At 39.2% G+C, this 18,821-nt stretch overlaps 1 protein-coding gene across 8 annotated transcripts in view; it reads right to left on the bottom strand.

The window, feature by feature from the left end:
- The window catches only part of PREX2 (phosphatidylinositol-3,4,5-trisphosphate dependent Rac exchange factor 2), a 359,933-nt gene that overhangs the window by 239,075 nt on the left and 102,037 nt on the right, over nucleotides 1–18,821 (bottom strand). For 7 of the 8 annotated variants that reach the window (XR_013824731.1, XR_013824732.1, XM_079902440.1 and 4 more), the window contains exons 7-11: nucleotides 17,179–17,312; nucleotides 13,541–13,644; nucleotides 8,882–9,031; nucleotides 5,819–5,963; nucleotides 1,556–1,656 (exon numbers count right to left, since the gene is read on the bottom strand). Coding sequence is in view for 6 of the 8 variants with exons in the window: in XM_079902440.1 (XP_079758566.1) it covers nucleotides 1,556–1,656; nucleotides 5,819–5,963; nucleotides 8,882–9,031; nucleotides 13,541–13,644; nucleotides 17,179–17,312 (634 nt within the window). In the remaining 2 variants the exon portion in view is untranslated. The remainder of the gene's footprint in view (nucleotides 1–1,555; nucleotides 1,657–5,818; nucleotides 5,964–8,881; nucleotides 9,032–13,540; nucleotides 13,645–17,178; nucleotides 17,313–18,821) is intronic. The other variant, XM_079902443.1, reaches the window with a different exon arrangement.

Below are 18,821 nucleotides of genomic sequence, written 5' to 3' on the forward strand. Positions count from 1 at the left end.
ATGAGAAGCTAGTAGATGCCTGTAAGCAGGAGAGTGCCTGAATCTTATATACGTCTTAAAAGGTCTCTTCAGCCATTACCTGGAGAGTGTTCTATGGGGATGGAGGACAAATGTGGAAGCAAGGACAGAGAAGGTGGTGACTGGGAAGAAGGTGGAGATCCTGGAAGGGAGAGCGGTGGTCTAACCAGAGACCTGTTTGCTGGTAGGGCTTACAGGGCTTGATGGCATGAAGGAGAAAAAGGAATGCCAGGGGATTCCTATCTGGGTAGATGGTGGTACATTATATTGGCAGCGTCTACTGTGGTGGGGAAAAATTTGGAGGATTTAGTTTTTCACCTCACTCTAATTTAGAAAAAAAAAAAGAACATCAAAACACCACAGCCAAATACCCGTATTTATTCATAGTTCCCTGCCTTTTTCTCCTCTCCCACATTTTGCATTAGAAATTCTTCAAGCTTTTATTCTTAGTCCCATGATCATTGCTTTCTTGTTTTTTGTTTGTTTGTAGTCTCTTATCGATGTGCTAAGAACTTCATGCTCTCTTGAAATGATTCCCAAATCTGACCCTCATGCTCTCTCTACCCCAAGTGTTACACCCACACATTCTCAACCTCTTGCTGAACGCTCCCCTGCAGATGTTTCATACCCAATCCACCGCAAACCCTTCACCTTCCCCCCGATGCTCGTCCTCTTGAATTAGCTATGTCTGTCATCCAGACAAAAAGCTCAGAATAATCTGATCTCACCCCTCACTCTTCACCTCCTAAGTCCAAACAGACATCAAATACGCTGTCTCAGCTTCTCCAGAATTTCTTGAACGGGTCCCTCTCATCATGCCATGGACACGGCCCTGGTCCTTTCCCTCCTGGGGAAGGAAGGGTCCCCATGGGCAGGGATCTCTGTAATCTCTAACTCTCCACTCATCTGTTATCTCCAGAATCAAGATCTGGTCACTCCTCTGTCTCCAGATGCCCATCACCTGCTCATGTCCCTCAGAAGGAGCCCCACATACACAGCCAGCAAGTTAAAATCTGCTGGGATCAGGTGTTCGCCTACCTTTCTCACCACACCCCTCGTCCCAGCATACTCATCCGTGAAGGATACGGTCCTGCCACGTGAGACTCTGACTTAGTTCTGAAGAGGCCACCGTGAACCTTCCCACTCCTGTGTCTGAGTGCTACTACTTCCTCAGGGTGGAATGTCCTTCTGTCTTCTGTCCTTGTCAGAGTTCCATTCATTCTACAATGCCCAGCACTAAGGCCAATTCCCTCACAAAGCATCCCAAATACTCTAGTTCGAACTCGTCGTTCCTTCCTCTTCAGTCCCACGTCACTTGCCTGGAATTCTGTGTTGGAACTGTCTGTTTCAAGTTAAATATATCACCATAAACCCATACCCCCTGAAACAATATTCTGTATAGATGAGGCACTCAAAGATGTTGGAAAAAACATAAGCATCCTACAATGTGGAGAAGTTTTATAAACTAAACTGATCGATGCAATGAAGATACACGTAATTTGTGGATAAATAAACAGGCGATTAATAAAATAATTACCATGATGGATGATTCCGTTTTCTAACAATGCTTGTCCCAAGTGAACACCTTCCTCAGGCCTGTGAATCTCTCCGATTTCCAACAGCCATGACACAAATTCACTGCAACAGAAATCCAATGAAGGTAAATCATTAATTTTTTCCCCCAGGAAGTCTATCCTTACCATGCATTTATCAAGCAGCTATGAAAGGAGTCTCAAAATATAAAGGAATGCTGGCAGCTCGTTTCACATACATGGTTTTCACATATGCAAGGCCCACAGATATAAATTGGACTCTATTCTAGAAAACTCATGTCCATACATTCAGACTTACCTAAGCTATACTTAATAACTATTCAGCTTATTGAGACCTTTAGTAAACACAAAGGGAAAATTCTAAAGTAGCTTTAACTATAGGTTATTACGCACATAAAAGCAAATTTGGGACGAAAGAGAAAACAACAGATCCTAAAGACAGCTAAACGACAGAACTAGATAGAGTAATGATGACTTCATGTAAGACATAAACTGTCTAAAAGTAGCTTTCCAGGCACAAAGAACCAGTGGGTTTGAAACTCCAAAAGGGCAGACAAAATTAAACTGCATGCCCTGTATGGTAGACAGACTTCTAAAGATGTTCTCCCACCCCCCTATCAGGAATCCTACCCCTTGGTTTGTCAATGAAATTCCAATCTAGGTAGCCCTGTGAATGGACTGGCATATGTAATTAAAATCCCAAGTCAGTTGTCCTTAAAATATGCAAACTATCCACGAGGGCCTGACCTGATCAGTTGAGCCCTTTGAAGCAGCGTTTTCTCAGGCTGGTGGCACAAGAGGAAGTGAGAACAAGTAAAAGCACAGGAAAGATTCAATGTGCCACTGCTGGCTTTGCAGCAAGAGGGGGGTCATAGACCAAGGAATATAGACAACCTCTAATGGAGAGCAGCCCTGGCCAATGGCCAGCATGGAGACGGGGCCTCACGCTTACAACTACAAACGATTAAGTGCTGCCAACAACCCGAATGTGCTGGAAAGTGGATTCTTCCTCAAACGCTCAAGATAAGAGCCCAGCCCCTGCTCTGCCAACACCATGATTTTGCCCTTGTGAGACCCTTAGCACGGAACCTGGTCTAACTCACCTGGACTTCTGACCTACAGAAATACAGGCTAATACATGGGCATTGTTTTTAAGTCACTAAATATATGGTAATTTGTTTTGCAGCAATAGCAAACTGATACACACCAAAAGACACAGAAAAGTCTGACTACCTTGTTTTCAAATTTTAAAATTACTTGGTAAATTCATTGTTATATCTAAACTGTCATCCATAAGGAATACTCCAACACGAAACCAACCGTCAGAACTGTCTATCGCACACATCTGGTGTGGCTGAGAAAGGCCACTGAGGACCGCAGCTCACATCTTTCAGCATTTCGGGAGAGGACGGGGGGCCCCAGCATCTCAGATAAGAGAGGTGATGTTTTGTAGCACTTAGGAGAGCTTCAGCTCAGTACTGATTTTTTTTTATGGCCATGTGGTATCATTAGGAGAACACTAAATACAGAGACTTATTACAATAAAATATTTACTCATGCTCATATTTAAAAAGCTAACATTCGAACTCTTACATTAACTAATGAATATATTTTAGAATGGTTTTATTTTTCGCACAGAGGCCAGAGGAGCAAAGCTATGGAAAGTGTCAGGAAATTACTTTTCCATTTATTTCAAAACCAAAAGCAACACATATGGTAAAGCCAAATAACGAAGGGATACAGAAATTCAAAACTGGACGTCTAGTCTACAATGCACATTTTAAGGCAGAAGAAGCTGTTAAAGTTCTTTATATGCTTCTATTAAATAAGAACGATCCAAAAGAAAGAAAATAAAAGTAAAGTAGAATATAGTATAGCGGTTAAGATCACGAACTTTGCAATAAAACCACCTGGATTCAAATCCTGTTTCTGTCTCTACCAGCTGCGTGATGTTGGGTTAGTAAATCTAGCTCTCTAAGCCTCAGGTTTTTTCCTCAATGACATAGAATTAATAAGACTATCAACCCCATAGTGCTGTCCTGGAGTTAAACATAATAGTGTGGGTAAAGGGTTAATAAAACCCCTTCTTCAATAAGGACAAATCTGACCCTGGGTTAGCTTTCTAGCTCCGCTTCCCTAGAAACCTGATGAAGGTCGGGTGTCAGCTGTGTAACCAGGCAGCACTGCTTGTGGTAAAAATGGCTTCTGATGGCTCAACTCCATACTTATAAATATATGGTGAGAAGCCATAGCCTGGTATGACTCTCTTGTAAGTGGGCACGTGACCTGGGGACCCTGGAAGTTATGCCCGTGAAGTTGTTACGAGAAAGAGCGTCTTCTTTGCAACATGGGACTTAGAAACCAAGAGGGGCTCACAAGCTGCTCCTTCCTTTGCACAAGAACCTTCACTTGGGGCACAGCCAACACAAGCAACTCTAGCTTGCTGGCAGCTGTCTGTCCTGCTGGGAGCACCACCCCACTGAAGAAGAGGCCCCCTGCTGCCCTGAAAGCACTGGGTTTCCTGGCCTGTATTCTAACGGGGTTGGGATTGGTGTGGCCTATGGTGAGCTTGTGTGCCTGCATAACTAATTAAGAAGACATGCTAAAATATAATGAACATGAACACGGCTGCGGAGTAAATCCCAAGAGTCAGCACAGGGCAAAAAATGGTTTTCTATTTCTTTAACTTTGTATCTAAATGAGATAATGGATGTTCACTAAAGTTACTGTGGTAAACCTTTCATGATGTATGTAAGTCAAATCATCATGCTGCACACCTTAAACTTATACAGTGCTGTATGTCACCTGTATCTCAATAAAACTGGAAGAAAAGAAAAAAAACAAGACATTCTGGTAGGTATTACAGGTAAGCACTACAATCATTTCCATTGTTAGAGAGGAAAGAGAAATTTAACTCTCCCCAGTCTCTCAACTAGTCAGTGGCAGGACCAGATTTGAGTGGGGACAGTCTGATTGTGAACTCTGGGCTATGAACTACCTCTCCAGTCTACTTTTATAGCATTGACACTGGCATTTACTAGCTGTATGAACGTGGGCTAGTCACACTCCCTGATCACTAGTTTCTGAATCTTTAAAAACTATAAGGAGGGCTTCCCTGGTGGCGCAGTGGTTGAGAGTCCGCCTGCCGGTGCAGGGGACATGGGTTCGTGCCCGGGTCTGGAAGGATCCCGCATGCCGCGGAGTGGCTGGGCCCGTGAGCCATGGCCGCTGGGCCTGCGCGTCCGGAGCCTGTGCTCCGCAGCGGGAGAGGCCACAGCGGTGAGAGGCCCGCGTACCGCAAAAAAAAAAAAAAAAAAAAAAACTATAAGGTTTTTTGGGCTTCCCTGGTGGCGCAGTGGTTGAGAGTCCACCTGCCGATGCAGGCGACACGGGTTCGTGCCCCAGTCCGGGAAGATCCCACATGCCGCGGAGCGGCTGGGCCCGTGAGCCATGGCCGCTGAGCCTGCGCGTCCGGAGCCTGTGCTCCGCAACGGGAGAGGCCACAACAGTGAGAGGCCCACGTACCACAAAAAAATATTAAAAAAAATAAGGTTTTTAACTCCGAAGTATGTACTGGAGGATTGGAAGTAATTATCGGAAGAAGCCAGCACAAAGGCTGCCCTAAGCAGAGCTACCTGAAGGCATCCCCCCGGCCTGCTTAACCCACCAGGGACTCCCACTTGCAGCCGTGCAGTCGGCTACAGAAACCAAAGGACGTAGAATCAATCTGCTCTGGGCTGAACAACCAAGCGACCTCCTTGCCTGTTCCTGTGTGCCTGGCCCCTCGCGTGACCCACTTTTTCAGACTCTCCATCTATATCCTTTCATCCTTAGCCCAGCTGTCTAAATTCTGAATTAATCGGTACTGTAGACTGTGTGCCCTTCAGTGTAACTGACTCTCAGGCCCTGTATTCATGTCCTTGCCGGACTCTGTCCCTACAGGCAAACCCGCCTGCCCTCCCGCCCCTGCCTGACCCCAGCCTCTGCTTCACCCCTGAAACACAGTATATCAGAAATTACTGAAGTCGTGGATGAATGGATGAATGCCTTAACTTTTCTGGTCAGGATTCCTGGCTCTATGTCTACTCCCTCATCCCACTATGGCCCAGGAAATGCTGATAGTAAAGAAAGATTTAAAAACACTTAGGAGAATATTTTTTAGAGAAAAATGAGTGACTAAAAGAAAGTTAACACACGAGATCATGAAAATATGAAAGAAATACATGCACCCGGACTACCAACCCTACCTTCCAAGAAAGCATTTAGGGAACGTAGTCAGTTTTCTTTTTCTGTCTTTGATCAGATTTCCTTGTTTGCACATCATTTTATAAAGTTTCTCACCCTGTTCAGAGATCATTACCCAGGTGTCTTGCTCCATTCCTAATTTTAAACCTATCGAAAATGAAACACAGGACAGGTAACTGAAAAAGTCTCTTCATACGTTCATGCCTTCATTAAACAAACATTCATTGTGTGTCTACCACGTGCTGGGGGCTGTGGATACAGAGCTCCTATGATAGGGCCCTGGTTGTCAAGAAGCTCATAGGGTACCAGGGAGACAGTCAGGGCAAGATGCCCGGGGCATCTGTGGGCAAACTGTGCCCCAGAGGCAAACAGTTTGGCCAGCGGAGGAAGAACAGCTGTATCTCAGACGCTACAGTTTGGCCAGCGGAGGAAGAACAGCTGTGTCTCAGACGCTACTGAACCCCTTCTGTAGGACTAGATCAGCGCAGCTGGACACAGGGGCCCTGGAGACAGCCTTAGAGGGAAAACTGTGCTACAGCAGAGACATATTCAGAGAACTTCGCCTCTATCTGAGAAACAATAGGAAAAGTTTCACAGAAGGGCTGTGTTTGAATGCACGGGTATGAACAGGATTTCCAGAGAGAGAAAGTATTCACGAGGGCCTCTGAGGGATGCAGCACGGAGCCCTGGGTTTCAGGTGACAGGACAGGAGGTGGATGGAGGGGTGAGCAGGGTCCATACTCAACTGCAGTCTCAGCGTATTTCACTCCTTCTCTACTGGGAGAACATCTACGTGTTTTAAACCGGAGGGAGGGGGAAAGCAGAGTCATGAAGGAAAGGAAGTTTTGTTGCTTTGGAAACAAAGCTCAGAGGACAGTGTAGGGGACAAACTGAAAGCGGGAGGGTTTAAAAAGAGGGAGACAATTAGGAGGGACCCGCCGAAGTTCAGGGAAGCGCAAGTCTCTGTAAACAATAGCAGGTTTGGAAGTTCAAGTGGAGTCCAAGGGGCAGCTGATTAAGTGGGCATGGAGCTCCAGAGAGACAACAAGGCTGGACATAAAGATTGAGAACCTGGCAGTGCAGAGTGGAAGTTAATCTGATGGGAAGAGACAACGCAGAGCAGGCAAGGAAGTTTAGAGGTGACCAGTGCCAAAGGGGAAATCCTGGGAACACTGACAATCAGCAAATGGGACTGATGAAGAACTGTGGCAGAGAAGAAGAAATTCTTGGATTATTTTTAGTCTTCTAGCTACTAAATTCCTTACTGAAATTTTATTCTTTACTATGGAGACGCCATTAACATTGGTCAGTAATACTGAATAAGAGTAGAGCCTGTTGGGGCTTCCCTGGTGGCACAGTGGTTGAGAGTCCGCCTGCCGATGCAGGGGACACGGGTTCATGCCCCGGTCCAGGAAGATCCCACATGCCGCAGAGCGGCTGGGCCCGTGAGCCGTGGCCGCTGAGCCTGCACGTCCGGAGCCTGTGCTCCGCAGTGGGAGAGGCCGCAACAGTGAGAGGCCCGTGTACCACAAAAAAAAAAAAAGAATAGAGCCTGTTAACATAAGCAGAGTTATAGAATGTGCTTTCTTTCTTCCTTTTTTTTTTTTTGGTCTTAAGGGTATTTATATGCATAGCCATTCTGGGAAGAGTTAAGGTTCAACTTGATGAAAAATTCAATTTACCTTCTAAATGATTTGTTATGCTATTTGAATTGACTGCTAGATTCAATAAAACTTAAAGAGCCAATTATGCATTCATGATCTCTGTTTTAAATTTTTCTGTCTGGTTCTTCATCTAAGATCAATCAAAGGAGTAAGTATTTTTAAATGTTTTGGAGATACTTATAAAAAGGTATGCTATGCATATTTTAATCAAGGTAGAAACTCTCTACACCCTTCATGGGGAAATACCTAAAGATGGAGGAAGCAACTCTTTGTGTTCCAAAATTTTGTCACCAATGAGATATTTTATATCTAGATCTCTGAGAAAAGGAATAAACACTGTCACGTCTCTCATCATTATTTGGTAAAGAAAATAGTAGCTATACAAGCATTTCTATTTCCTAGCTGAATTACAGAAATACGAGTACTTGCAGGTAAACTTCATACAACTGAGTATCACCAGACCAAATACTGTTTGCAAACCTTGATAAAAACATGAAGTGAATTTGAGCTAGGCCTCCTTGTGTGAACAAGCTCCTTACTGAGTTACATTACATTCTGTGGCATTGTGACAATATTAAAAAGTGAATATTCATCCAAATTGCCTTATTTTATAATTAGAATACCAAAATATGTGGCCTAGGAATTTTCAGTGTACTGTTAAATATACAGGGAGCGATTGTTGCAGGCCCCACAGCACTGCATTATATTATTAAATCATGTTTCTTCAAGGAAAACTCTATAATGATGCTTCAGAAATGGCAAGAATAAAGTGCAAAGAAAACGGAACAAATTTTAAAGCGGGTGAAACTATTTGCTGTAAATTGAATGTCTGTGTGCCCCCAAATTCCATATGTTGAATCCTAATGCCCAATGTGATGGCATTAGGAGGTAGGGTCTTTGGGGATTAGCTCATGAGGGTGGAGTCCTCATGAATGGGATTAGTGCCCTTATTAAGGAGACCCCAGAGAGCTTTCATCCCTTCTGCTAGGTGAGGACACAGTGAGAAGATGGCCATCCATGAACCAGGAAACAGCCCTCACTGGCTACTGAACTTTGGCCTTCCCAGCCTCCAGAACTGTGATAAATGAATATCTGTTGTTTATAAGCCACCCAGTCTAGGGTAATCTGTTAACAGTAGCCTCAGTAGACTAAGACATTATTTAAAAGACACCACTAGCCACGATATAATTATTTTGCTAACTATATAAGGTTTTCTTTTACTTTATCTCAGTAACAACATTGGAAGTATTCAAAAAGTATTTTAGCCTGGCCTTACATCACATAGTTAATCTAAGTGAACATCAGACATCATCTACTTTCTCATAACTTTTGCCCATTTTCTGCTTTCTTGTTAAATTGGAACCTTCACAAAGTATAATAATGCCCAATTCATACACCCACCTTTCCGCCGTTCTCTTTCTTTCAAAATAGCTTCAAACCATTCATGTTTCTCTTCAGGTGTTTTTGCCATACACACAAACCATTTATTTTTGGCTGTGTTATGTATTTTCCACCCATTAACAACAATGTGTCCACTGCTGTGGAAGTCAGCTGAAAATTAATAGGTAAAGGTGAATGAACAGATATAACATATATTCGAGTAATGCACTCATTCAAAAAAGGTCCAAAACCATGGAATTCTTCAAAATACCTTTGCTTTATATATGTGTATTGAAGACCATACAAATTTTAAAACTTGAAGAAACATTTATATATTAAGTGCAGTCAGAACATTTCTAACTCACAACATTAACATATTACAGGAAATTAACCACCCAAATTTATTAACATTCCTTTCCTCAATGTCCAAAAATATTGTTCAAGTTCCTAAAGCAATAAAACTTTCTTTTAAGATTTTTTTTTAACATGGACCATTTCAAAAGTCCACATAAAAAGAATTTATTGAATTTGTTACAATACTGCTTCTGCTTTATGAAAGAAAAAATTCTTCTTTGAGTGTGAATTCACATTTGTCTTTTTCTAGATCTCACCATAATTTTGGCTAAACTGACATCCTGGATTTGAAAATGTCATCAGCAAACCCTTTCTGGCAGCTCCCTACCTAACGGCAGACAGAGAATAGACATTAATTGTAACCAGCCTTTACTGGCATGAGAGTCTGCAAAGCAAAGATTTCAAGACAGAAACACATACAACAAATGCCTGAATCAGCATCTGCATCAATTAAAGTGACATCTTCCATTGTCTCCCCCGAGAGACACTAAGAAGCTATGGTGGATTATAGGAGGTAAGCCACAGAACATAAAAGGTCGTGGCACTACACCTGTTTTTGTTGTTTGTTTCTGTTGATCTATTTTATTTGCTAAGTTCTGAGTAGAGGAAGAAATGGTTTGGTACTCATTCTCCCAAAATCTGGTTCTCATAGTCTTTTAGCTCCAAAATCACCATAAATTATCTGTGAACAGAATATTCCAAAAATTCATTATCGAATGATTCTGTCTAGGTGGGGGAGAGGGCTACTTTAAAAATTCCAGGTTACATTTGAGCCAGGATAGGATTATACTATATATATCATATATTAGTTAGATATTCTTCTAGCCATAATCTCATGAATACTCAATAACAATTTCTGTTAATACAGAGATTTAACCTGACAGAGGATTTTCCCTTTTAAAGAAATTACCATCTGTTTTTAAAAGGAATTTTTGTACTTTTCTTCTTACCTTTACATATTTAATTCATATTCACAATGCATACAAAATAGCAGAACCTAGTAATACACGTCAGATAAGCATCATTGGAATTAATAAGGTAATAAAAATTATTATTGTAGTTCCTCATTAGGCCACCATCCCTCCTTAATATCTATAAAAATAACCAACTGAGAATTTATTATAAATTGCTGGAAAAAAAGAACAAATTATACGTGTTTCCATACCTCCCTCCCACAAGCTGTCACCTTACAAGGCCAGTATCACAAACAAGAACAAGCTCTTCAGATTCTCTCCCCTCTTCGAAAACCAGGCAAAGATTGCTAAGTGAACCGTAGCACTGCAGCTTAAAAGATCCCACATTCCCACTAGCGTTATTACCCCTTTACCCATACCCTAGACGAAGAAAACCACAAGAGCCACATGCAGCCTGCAGTAATAAAACATCAGACTTACTTTAAAATGAGCATAATGTATTCCGCCCACAGAACATAGGGGATCTCAAGTTCAAGTGCCAAACTCACCAGAGTGATGCTTCTGACCTTGTAGAGTATGTGCCCTGGGCAAGCCACCTCTGTAACCTTCCTTTCCTCCTGGGATTACTTGAGTCTGACACTGCCCTGTTCACACCCCGCTGACTTTTCCTCCAATATTTTTCATTAGCAGCCATTTCTCAGCTCAAAAGCCTTTGGTAGCTCACCACTGAATCAAGTCAACACATGTAGGTTTGCTTTAGAGATTCTCCCTAGATTGACTCCACTCTACTAGCTAACTCCATTTCCCACTACGTTCCACTGTGTTCCCACCACTCTTCTTGTCTGCTGCTTTCCTTCTTGTCCTGAGAATATTCATGTGTCCCCCAGGCCAAGGCTCTCATCAAGCTATCCTGCTCTACTCTCTGCCTCATGGACCCTCACTTCTCTTTAATAGGTACCCACATATTCCAGGAAGACTTGCCTGACCACTCCAGCCTGTGCATTCAAACTTCCCCTGGAAACTGTACAACTGAAGTCAGAAGCAGCATGTGATTGCACGTGGCTACTGTTTCATGTACAAAGAGCAAGCTCATTAGCTGACTATAAAATCTATTATCTCAATAACAGATTAATTGCTGCATCAATATAAGGTTTTCAAAGAACAGCTGTGTCACCTAATAATTTACAATGAAAGGATAATGTTCCTTTTTAACATTTATGTGCTAGCTGTTCTCTACCATGACAATTTAAAAAATCATAAGCAATTTAAAACACGTATACACACATATATGTAATACATACAACAGACCTCAAAATGTAGCATAAGTATTTTGTAACGATATCAGTTACTAAATTATCAATGTTGTACAAAATAAGCAATTTATTTTTATTTATTTCAAAAGACTTAGTGATATATAAACAGCTTCATAATTTTAATAATAGTACCTATCTCAATATCTTCATTTAACAAAATAAGAATTAAACTCATCTATAAAGAACACCTTCATTAAAGATCACAGAAAAGTCCAACAATGCCTTTCCTTAAGTAGGAATTTAAAAATATTTTTTGAATGAAAGAACAAATAATCTATTCATTGCCAGTAAACACAGAAATTTGTAAGTTTCAGTGGATCTAAAATATTAATTTTATAGGAAGTGTCAAGAAGAAATGGAATTAAAACTGTCATTCATTAAGTGTGGAATATCCAAGTTCAACAGTCTCTAGTCACTGACTTTTTAAAAAAAAAAAAAAGAAAAATCCAAGAGGCAGCCCTGAACAAGTCACTAATTATTTTGAAGCTATCCAGTTTGCAAATTCCTTACTCTTAATTCTGCAAAGCTTTATACAATGAGGTGGGGTTTTTCCAAAACTGATACAACTAACTATAAACCTCATGGGGTAGTCTGGTATCCTTTCAATAACTTGCATTTTAATAAGATGAACAATAGCCAAGTATTGTATTGTTAGGCTAGAAAACAGAAGCAACTGACAATATATTATTTAGAACATCAAGAAATTGGTGTCTAAATAATGTATTTAACCTGAATTCTGGTGATCAACAGTGGGAATGCATAAATTTCTAAGAGAAGTTTTTAAAATTACAATACACTCACATTATAAGTATTTAATGTTGAGAAAATTATTTTTTTAAATAAATGTTTGATTTTGTCAAACAATAAAAGAACATTTTTCTGGCATCCAAAATAACATATGACATTATTTATGGGGAAAAAAATGTTTCTAATTTTTCCTTTTAAAACTCTAAAAAGTAGCTTCTCCATTGACCTTTTTAAATTCCCAAAACACTGCCTCAAATTAATAACACTGAAAATTTAAGTGTATCAGAAAACAGTATTATATTCTCGGTACTCTTTTCAACATTGTAAAGTTATGCCACTTTTTAATTAAGAATGTATTAAATCCAGCTTATGAAACAATACTAGTTGTTAAGGTAACTATGGTTTATCTGTTTAATTGACTGTTATGCAACAATAAAAACTATGTTTATTTGGTAACAAGACATGAAGATAAAGAGGACTATCATTAAGATAATGCTTTTATTTAAATGGAAAAGGATACAAAATTATAAAGTTCATGTTTCAAGTATTTTTTTACCTATGCACCAAAGGAAAATTGAAGACATTTAAAAAAAATTTTCTCATTTATTTATCTTTGGTTGATAAGATTATCTACTACTTTTCACCTATTTTTCTGCAAATTCCAATTTTTTTAATAAGCAAAATTTAGTTTTATAAAAACAATGCATTCAGTGTCTTAAATACATTCAAATATTTATATTAAAAATGACAGCTGAACCTTGTCTTTGAAATATCTTTTCAAGAACACCTTAAGAATAAAGAATTTCCATCTTATCCAATTCAAATTTGACTACTGTATTGCAGTCTATGGTTTGTCCAACACTGTATTACAGATCACATTTTCTAGAGGTCAAACATTCTCGCCCTCTGTCCAACCACACAAATAAACTAGTAGTCAGGACAGAATACAAATGATCTGGTGCGACTTTTTGAATGGCTTTCCAAGCCTGTACCATGAAAAGTAATTCTAGGAGGTTCAATGCTTTCCTACGATAGCTCTTAAGCTGGACAATTTTAATAGCATCACGATCGAACAAATATGTACATTATGGACATTACTACTACTTTCTGACACTCCCAGCTATTTTTGTATCTCTGTGTTTAATGCTAGGGTTTAACATGTTTCAGCCGAATGTAATTTTCCATTTTATAAGAGTCCTCCTCTCCCTTATCTTGCCTTTTTCCTGTGACTGTTCTCCCTAACAAAGTATTTCTAAGCTGAAATTCACTGCCAATGAATTATTCAAGTGAAAAGTCTGTCGTACAGGGGAGTTTATTATTGGCATTCCATTTTAAATCTACCAACCACTTACCTGTGCCATCATCCACATTCTCCACCTCCATCACCTCTGTATTGATCCGGCCACGAAAAACGTACCGATGTCCATCGGTAGATGCTTTGCTATTCTTCAACCGTCTTACAATTGAATGAAATCACAAAAACTTGGTTACTAAACTTAATGCAAAGCAGTGTTAAAGCAGTAATTCTTTGAAAAAGAGATACCAATTCAGTCAATAATATCAAATGTTAGGCTCTTGGTATTTTTTATTTGTGTCCTCCCATTCATAACAGCACAGGTTGCTCTATAAGATGTGACTTGTGTGCTATTTTTTTAAATAAACTGAAGCTGTAGGCTAAGGACAACATACAGGTAGGAGGGTAAATATGTACTTTTGCTCAATATATGACATCAAAGGTGCCTAATCAAACTCTGACAGACACTAAAAGTTGGTTATTCACAATTTCATTTGATTTATTTCACCTTCATTTCTCATTTTTCAGTAACCAGCTGGTAATTCCCATTTTTTCAATCCCTGGTGAAATTCAGTTTAATACTTATTTATGGTCCTTCTTCAAAGAAATTTAACTGTACTGGAGGTTATTAAGCATTATCTAGCCATAAAATATTTCCCTATATTGTTTTTATGATATGATAACTGTATACTTGAGGGATAAGTCTCTCAATACATTTATAATCCTTCATAAAGATCTTATTTATTTTAAAAATAGTCCAAAACATTTCAAAATTTTGTGTATGGTACCAGTCTTTAATATTAAAACCTAAGCAACACAAAGTAAAAAAAACAAAAAAAAAAATCCGTGTTTTGTAATAATGTAATATTTGTAATATTTACAATATTTGTAATAATGAATTAGGCAGTTATGTATATTTATACTTGAATCATTGAACACTCAGGGATAGTGTTTTCAAAACTGGGTTTCTTAAATATATTAAATTAAAGAGGAAAGATTCTAAGAAATAATTCAAGAAGATTAAGTAATACCTAGTCATTCAAGAGACTTCAGTTGACCTGAACTATTCAATTTGACTCACTGACAGAAGTCTGCTAACAATTGAATATACTGAAATAATTATTAATGTATTGTGTTACAAAGACACACCGAGCAAAAGTTAAGATGTCAAGTACACTAATGCAGTGCCCCCTTCCCTCCTCTCCTTTGCATTTGACACCTGCCCTGGAGTGGAAGAGGGACGTGAAGGGAGGGGAGTCTCAAGGTGCTATCATGCTCCCTGAGTTCCTTTAGAAAAGAGAGCATATTCCAGCTTACATGTCCTAAACCCTCATCAAAACTTCATAATCCTTCATCACCACTAAACAAAACTAAATTGACTAATTAATCTGACTGAGCGTCTGCCAGCCCTAGGCCTTCACCATCCTGCACACCCATGTTCATTTTGAAAGCGACCTCTAAATGTCCTTTGTAGAAAGCCTAAATAACTGCTTTAAATTAAGGATTCAGGCCAGGTAGCTATGAAAGTTGGCATCGTTGGAGGCAGAAGAGAGAAGAATGCAGAGCAGAATAACACGCAGGCAACTGCATTGTCTCTCAGGGAGGAAACAGTGTCATGGTGTCTTGCAGAAAAGAATTTCTTAGAAGTTGGTACATCATACTTAAAATCAATCATATTTTTCAAAGCTTAATATCCCCAATAGCAGTTTTAGTCACAGGCAAAAAATTATGGCATGTTTATATATTTTTTATATATTATAATCTATCTACCTATCTATCTATCTATCTATATATATATGTATACACACACACACACACACACTACAGAATCTATCTTTGGGTCTATGTTCCAAAGCATTAATTTTCTTTGTGATCTTGCTGTGATCTCTGTCCAGGTTTTTTATATTTTTCTTGACCTGTAGATATTAATACTCAAACTGAAATCCCAGTAAGTGTCTGACCAATACTGTAACACTTAGCTTAAATAAAGAGATCTTTGGTCTCTTCAGAAAACGACCCTATTGAAGTATTAAAATTGAAAAACCTTGGGTTTCAAAATAATTTTGCTCTATATTGTAGTGTTGAGTACTTGCATAACTTGATTCTATGACTTCCCTCCTGATGAATTTTAATGGTCACCAGGATATGTGTACAGTAATGTCGCAATAGCAGAAAAACTGGAAACAACCCTAAAGTCCATTGATAGGAGAATGAATAATTAAATTGTGATGTATTCAACCAATGAAATCTTTTTTTTTTTTCTTGGCCGCACTGCATGGCATGTGGGATCGTAGCTCCCCAACCAAGGATTGACCCCGTGCCCGCTGCATTGGAAGGTGGAGTCTTAATCAATGGACTGCCAGGGAAGTTCCTCAACCAATGAACTCTTATGCAGCAGTTAAAATGAATAAATTATTGCTACACACAGGGATATATAGTTTACAAACTAGTTTACAAACCATATTGTATACAAAATGTAAACTGCAGAAGACAATACACTGTGATACTATCTTACAAATATCATAAACAAGCCAAAGGAAGCAATATCATGTTATATGTATCTAATATCGCACGATAAATTGTTTTTAAACTAGTTTCTCCTAAAATGAATAGCAACAGAAATGTCCAGAGTTGGGGGGCCTAATCCAGCACTCTGCTCTTTAAAGAATGTAGCTGTAGAATTAAAGTGAAATCACCAGTCCCTGGCTCCTAGAATTACAAAATTATGGAAGTTTCAGAAAAGGTTCAGTTTACTCATATTCTCTGAAGGATCTTTAGAGCTTAGAAAGTATATGGTAACGGAGATGACGTATTCTAAAATGAATGAAACAGATGGTATATTCACACCATTCCAATTCAGGAAGGGAATGGACATATAGGTTTATTTAGTGATTTCCGTTTTTAATCACTATGTATTTGGTCCATGTTCACTATACATACTTTAAGGCTATTTGCTAAACTGCATGATTTTAACTTTGTAAAACTTTTCCTATTGCTTACTTTATTTAACAATTACAGCTATGAGACCATGAAGGTTCACGTCATTTGTACACTGTTAATTTTGCAAAAGCTTTGGCCTTGGGGGCAGGCATATATATAAGGATGAGATAACTCTAATGAAGAGAAGATCTCATTCTCAAACTGATGCCTTTAATAATCGCACCTAGATGGATGTGTTAATTAATTCAATGGGGGAAATCCTTTCACCATGTATACATAAATCATCACACTGTACACTTTATCTTACAATTTTATTTGTCAATTATACCTCAGTAAAGTTGGGGGAAAAAATAATTGTACCTAAACAACTTGAATCACCTTATAATTTTTTAAAGAGTTTCACACAGGTAGAATTAACAGCCTCTTCTAGATCTTCCTAAAGCCCATTTCTACTAATCCCAATCTTGTTACCAAACACGAAGAATTTAGGAGAGCATATTACAAGAAATAAACAGGTTCGTTTTCACGGATGGTAAAAAGGAATTTTTTTAAAAGCTCATTAAGATAGAGAGACAGCAATTTAATTATCTCTTGGCTCTAATCCTAACCCGTTTCCTTTCTTCAAGGTGCAAGGAGAGGAAGCTAAGAGCATGTGGAAGTTTACTGATGAGGTCATGAGTTCCTGGGAGCAGAGGAAAGGTTGAACCTGTGCGATGGATAAACAGTTTCTGAACTATTACCTGTCTATATTCTTACCTGTGTTTTCGTTTGCAATACACCAAAAGGTTATCGAAAAGAAAAAACACCCGTTCTTGAATATTTCCAGAAGAAATTTTTAATAAGACTCCACACATTAGCATTTCAGTACAGGTGTCGGTAATGTTGGACCCCTAAGCCAGGAAAAACGGAGAAAGTAATGTCTGATTACTTAACAGAAACTTTCGTGTGTAATTCTTTTTTCTCCTTAAAAGTGGTTTGTTTTTATTTTAAGATGCAATATATGGACAGGATAAAAGTTCAAATAGTATAAATATTTATACACTGAACGTAGGTATCCTTCCCTCCCAGTCTCCTCCTGGTCAGTATCACTAAATACAGCTACTCTTAAGAGATTCTATGTCTCCTTTTAGCTGTTTTATATATGTATGCATACACAGCATACATGACACATTTCACCTTTGTTCTCTAAAAAGGAGATGATTTCAAACTAACTCATAACATTAATGTCCCTAATATTCCTTTCATCCTCCTCCTTTCTTTCCCTGGTCTGGAAAAAGAGCTCCATAAACAGATAGCAAAGTACATGAAATTGTCTAAATGTTTAGCAGGTCTCAATTTATATACAGTCATCCCTTTGTATCCATGGGGGATCACTTCCAAGACCCCTGAAGATACCAAATTCTGAGGGTGCTCCAGTCGCTTAAGTAAAATGGTGTCGTATTTGTATATAACCTATGACCCTCTTCCTGTATACTGTAAATAATCTCAAGATTACTTCTAAGACCGAATACAATGTTAATGCTATGTAGATAGTTACAAATACAACGTAAATGCTATCCAATAGTTGCTGGTGCAAGTTTTGTTTTTGAAACTTTCTGGAATTATTTTTCCTGAGTATTTTCAATCTGAAGTTGGCTAAATCTTCAGATGCAGAACCCGCAATATGGAGGGCCATCTGTATCCACTTCTAGGATGGAGAGGAAGAGAAAAAAAGAAATAAAAAGAAAAAAAATCTATGTAAAGAGAACAACATTCCATAGGACCTCTTGCCACAGTTATTAATAGTTGCATGGCAAACTCATTCATTAAATAAACCTTTATTGAGTGCCCACAAGGTCATATGATTAGTGACAAAACTGATGCTTAATACAAGTGCTTACCATTGGAAGTTGAAAGGAACCACAAGAGGGAAGGAGCCTGGGTCCCTGAAGTATCAAAAAAGGAAAACTGGGACTTCCCTGGTGGCGCAGTGGTTAAGAATCTACCTGCCAATGCAGGGGACATGGGTTCAAGCCCTGGTCCAGGAAGATCCCACATGCCACGGAGCAACTAAACCTGTGCATCACAACTACTGAGCCTGCGCTCTAGAGCCTGTGAGCCACAACTACTGAAGCCCGCAGGCCTAGAGTCTGTGCTCCGCAACAAGAGAAGCCACCGCATAGAGCCCATACTCTGCAACAAGAGAAGCCACTGCAGTGAGAAGCCTGTGCACCACAACGAAGAGTAGCCCCCACTCACCGCAACTAGAGAAAGCCCACGCGCAGTAAAAAAAGACCCAACGCAGCCAAAAATAAATAAATTAAATAAATAAATAAATAAATTTATTTTAAAAAAAGGAAAACTGCCCACTGAGCAGAACACACACATTGGGTTGTTGTGTGAGCTGGTCAAAAACACCT

This window comes from Stenella coeruleoalba (genome assembly GCF_951394435.1).
Source record: "Stenella coeruleoalba genome assembly, chromosome: 17".
Classification (NCBI taxonomy): Eukaryota; Metazoa; Chordata; class Mammalia; order Artiodactyla; family Delphinidae; genus Stenella; species Stenella coeruleoalba.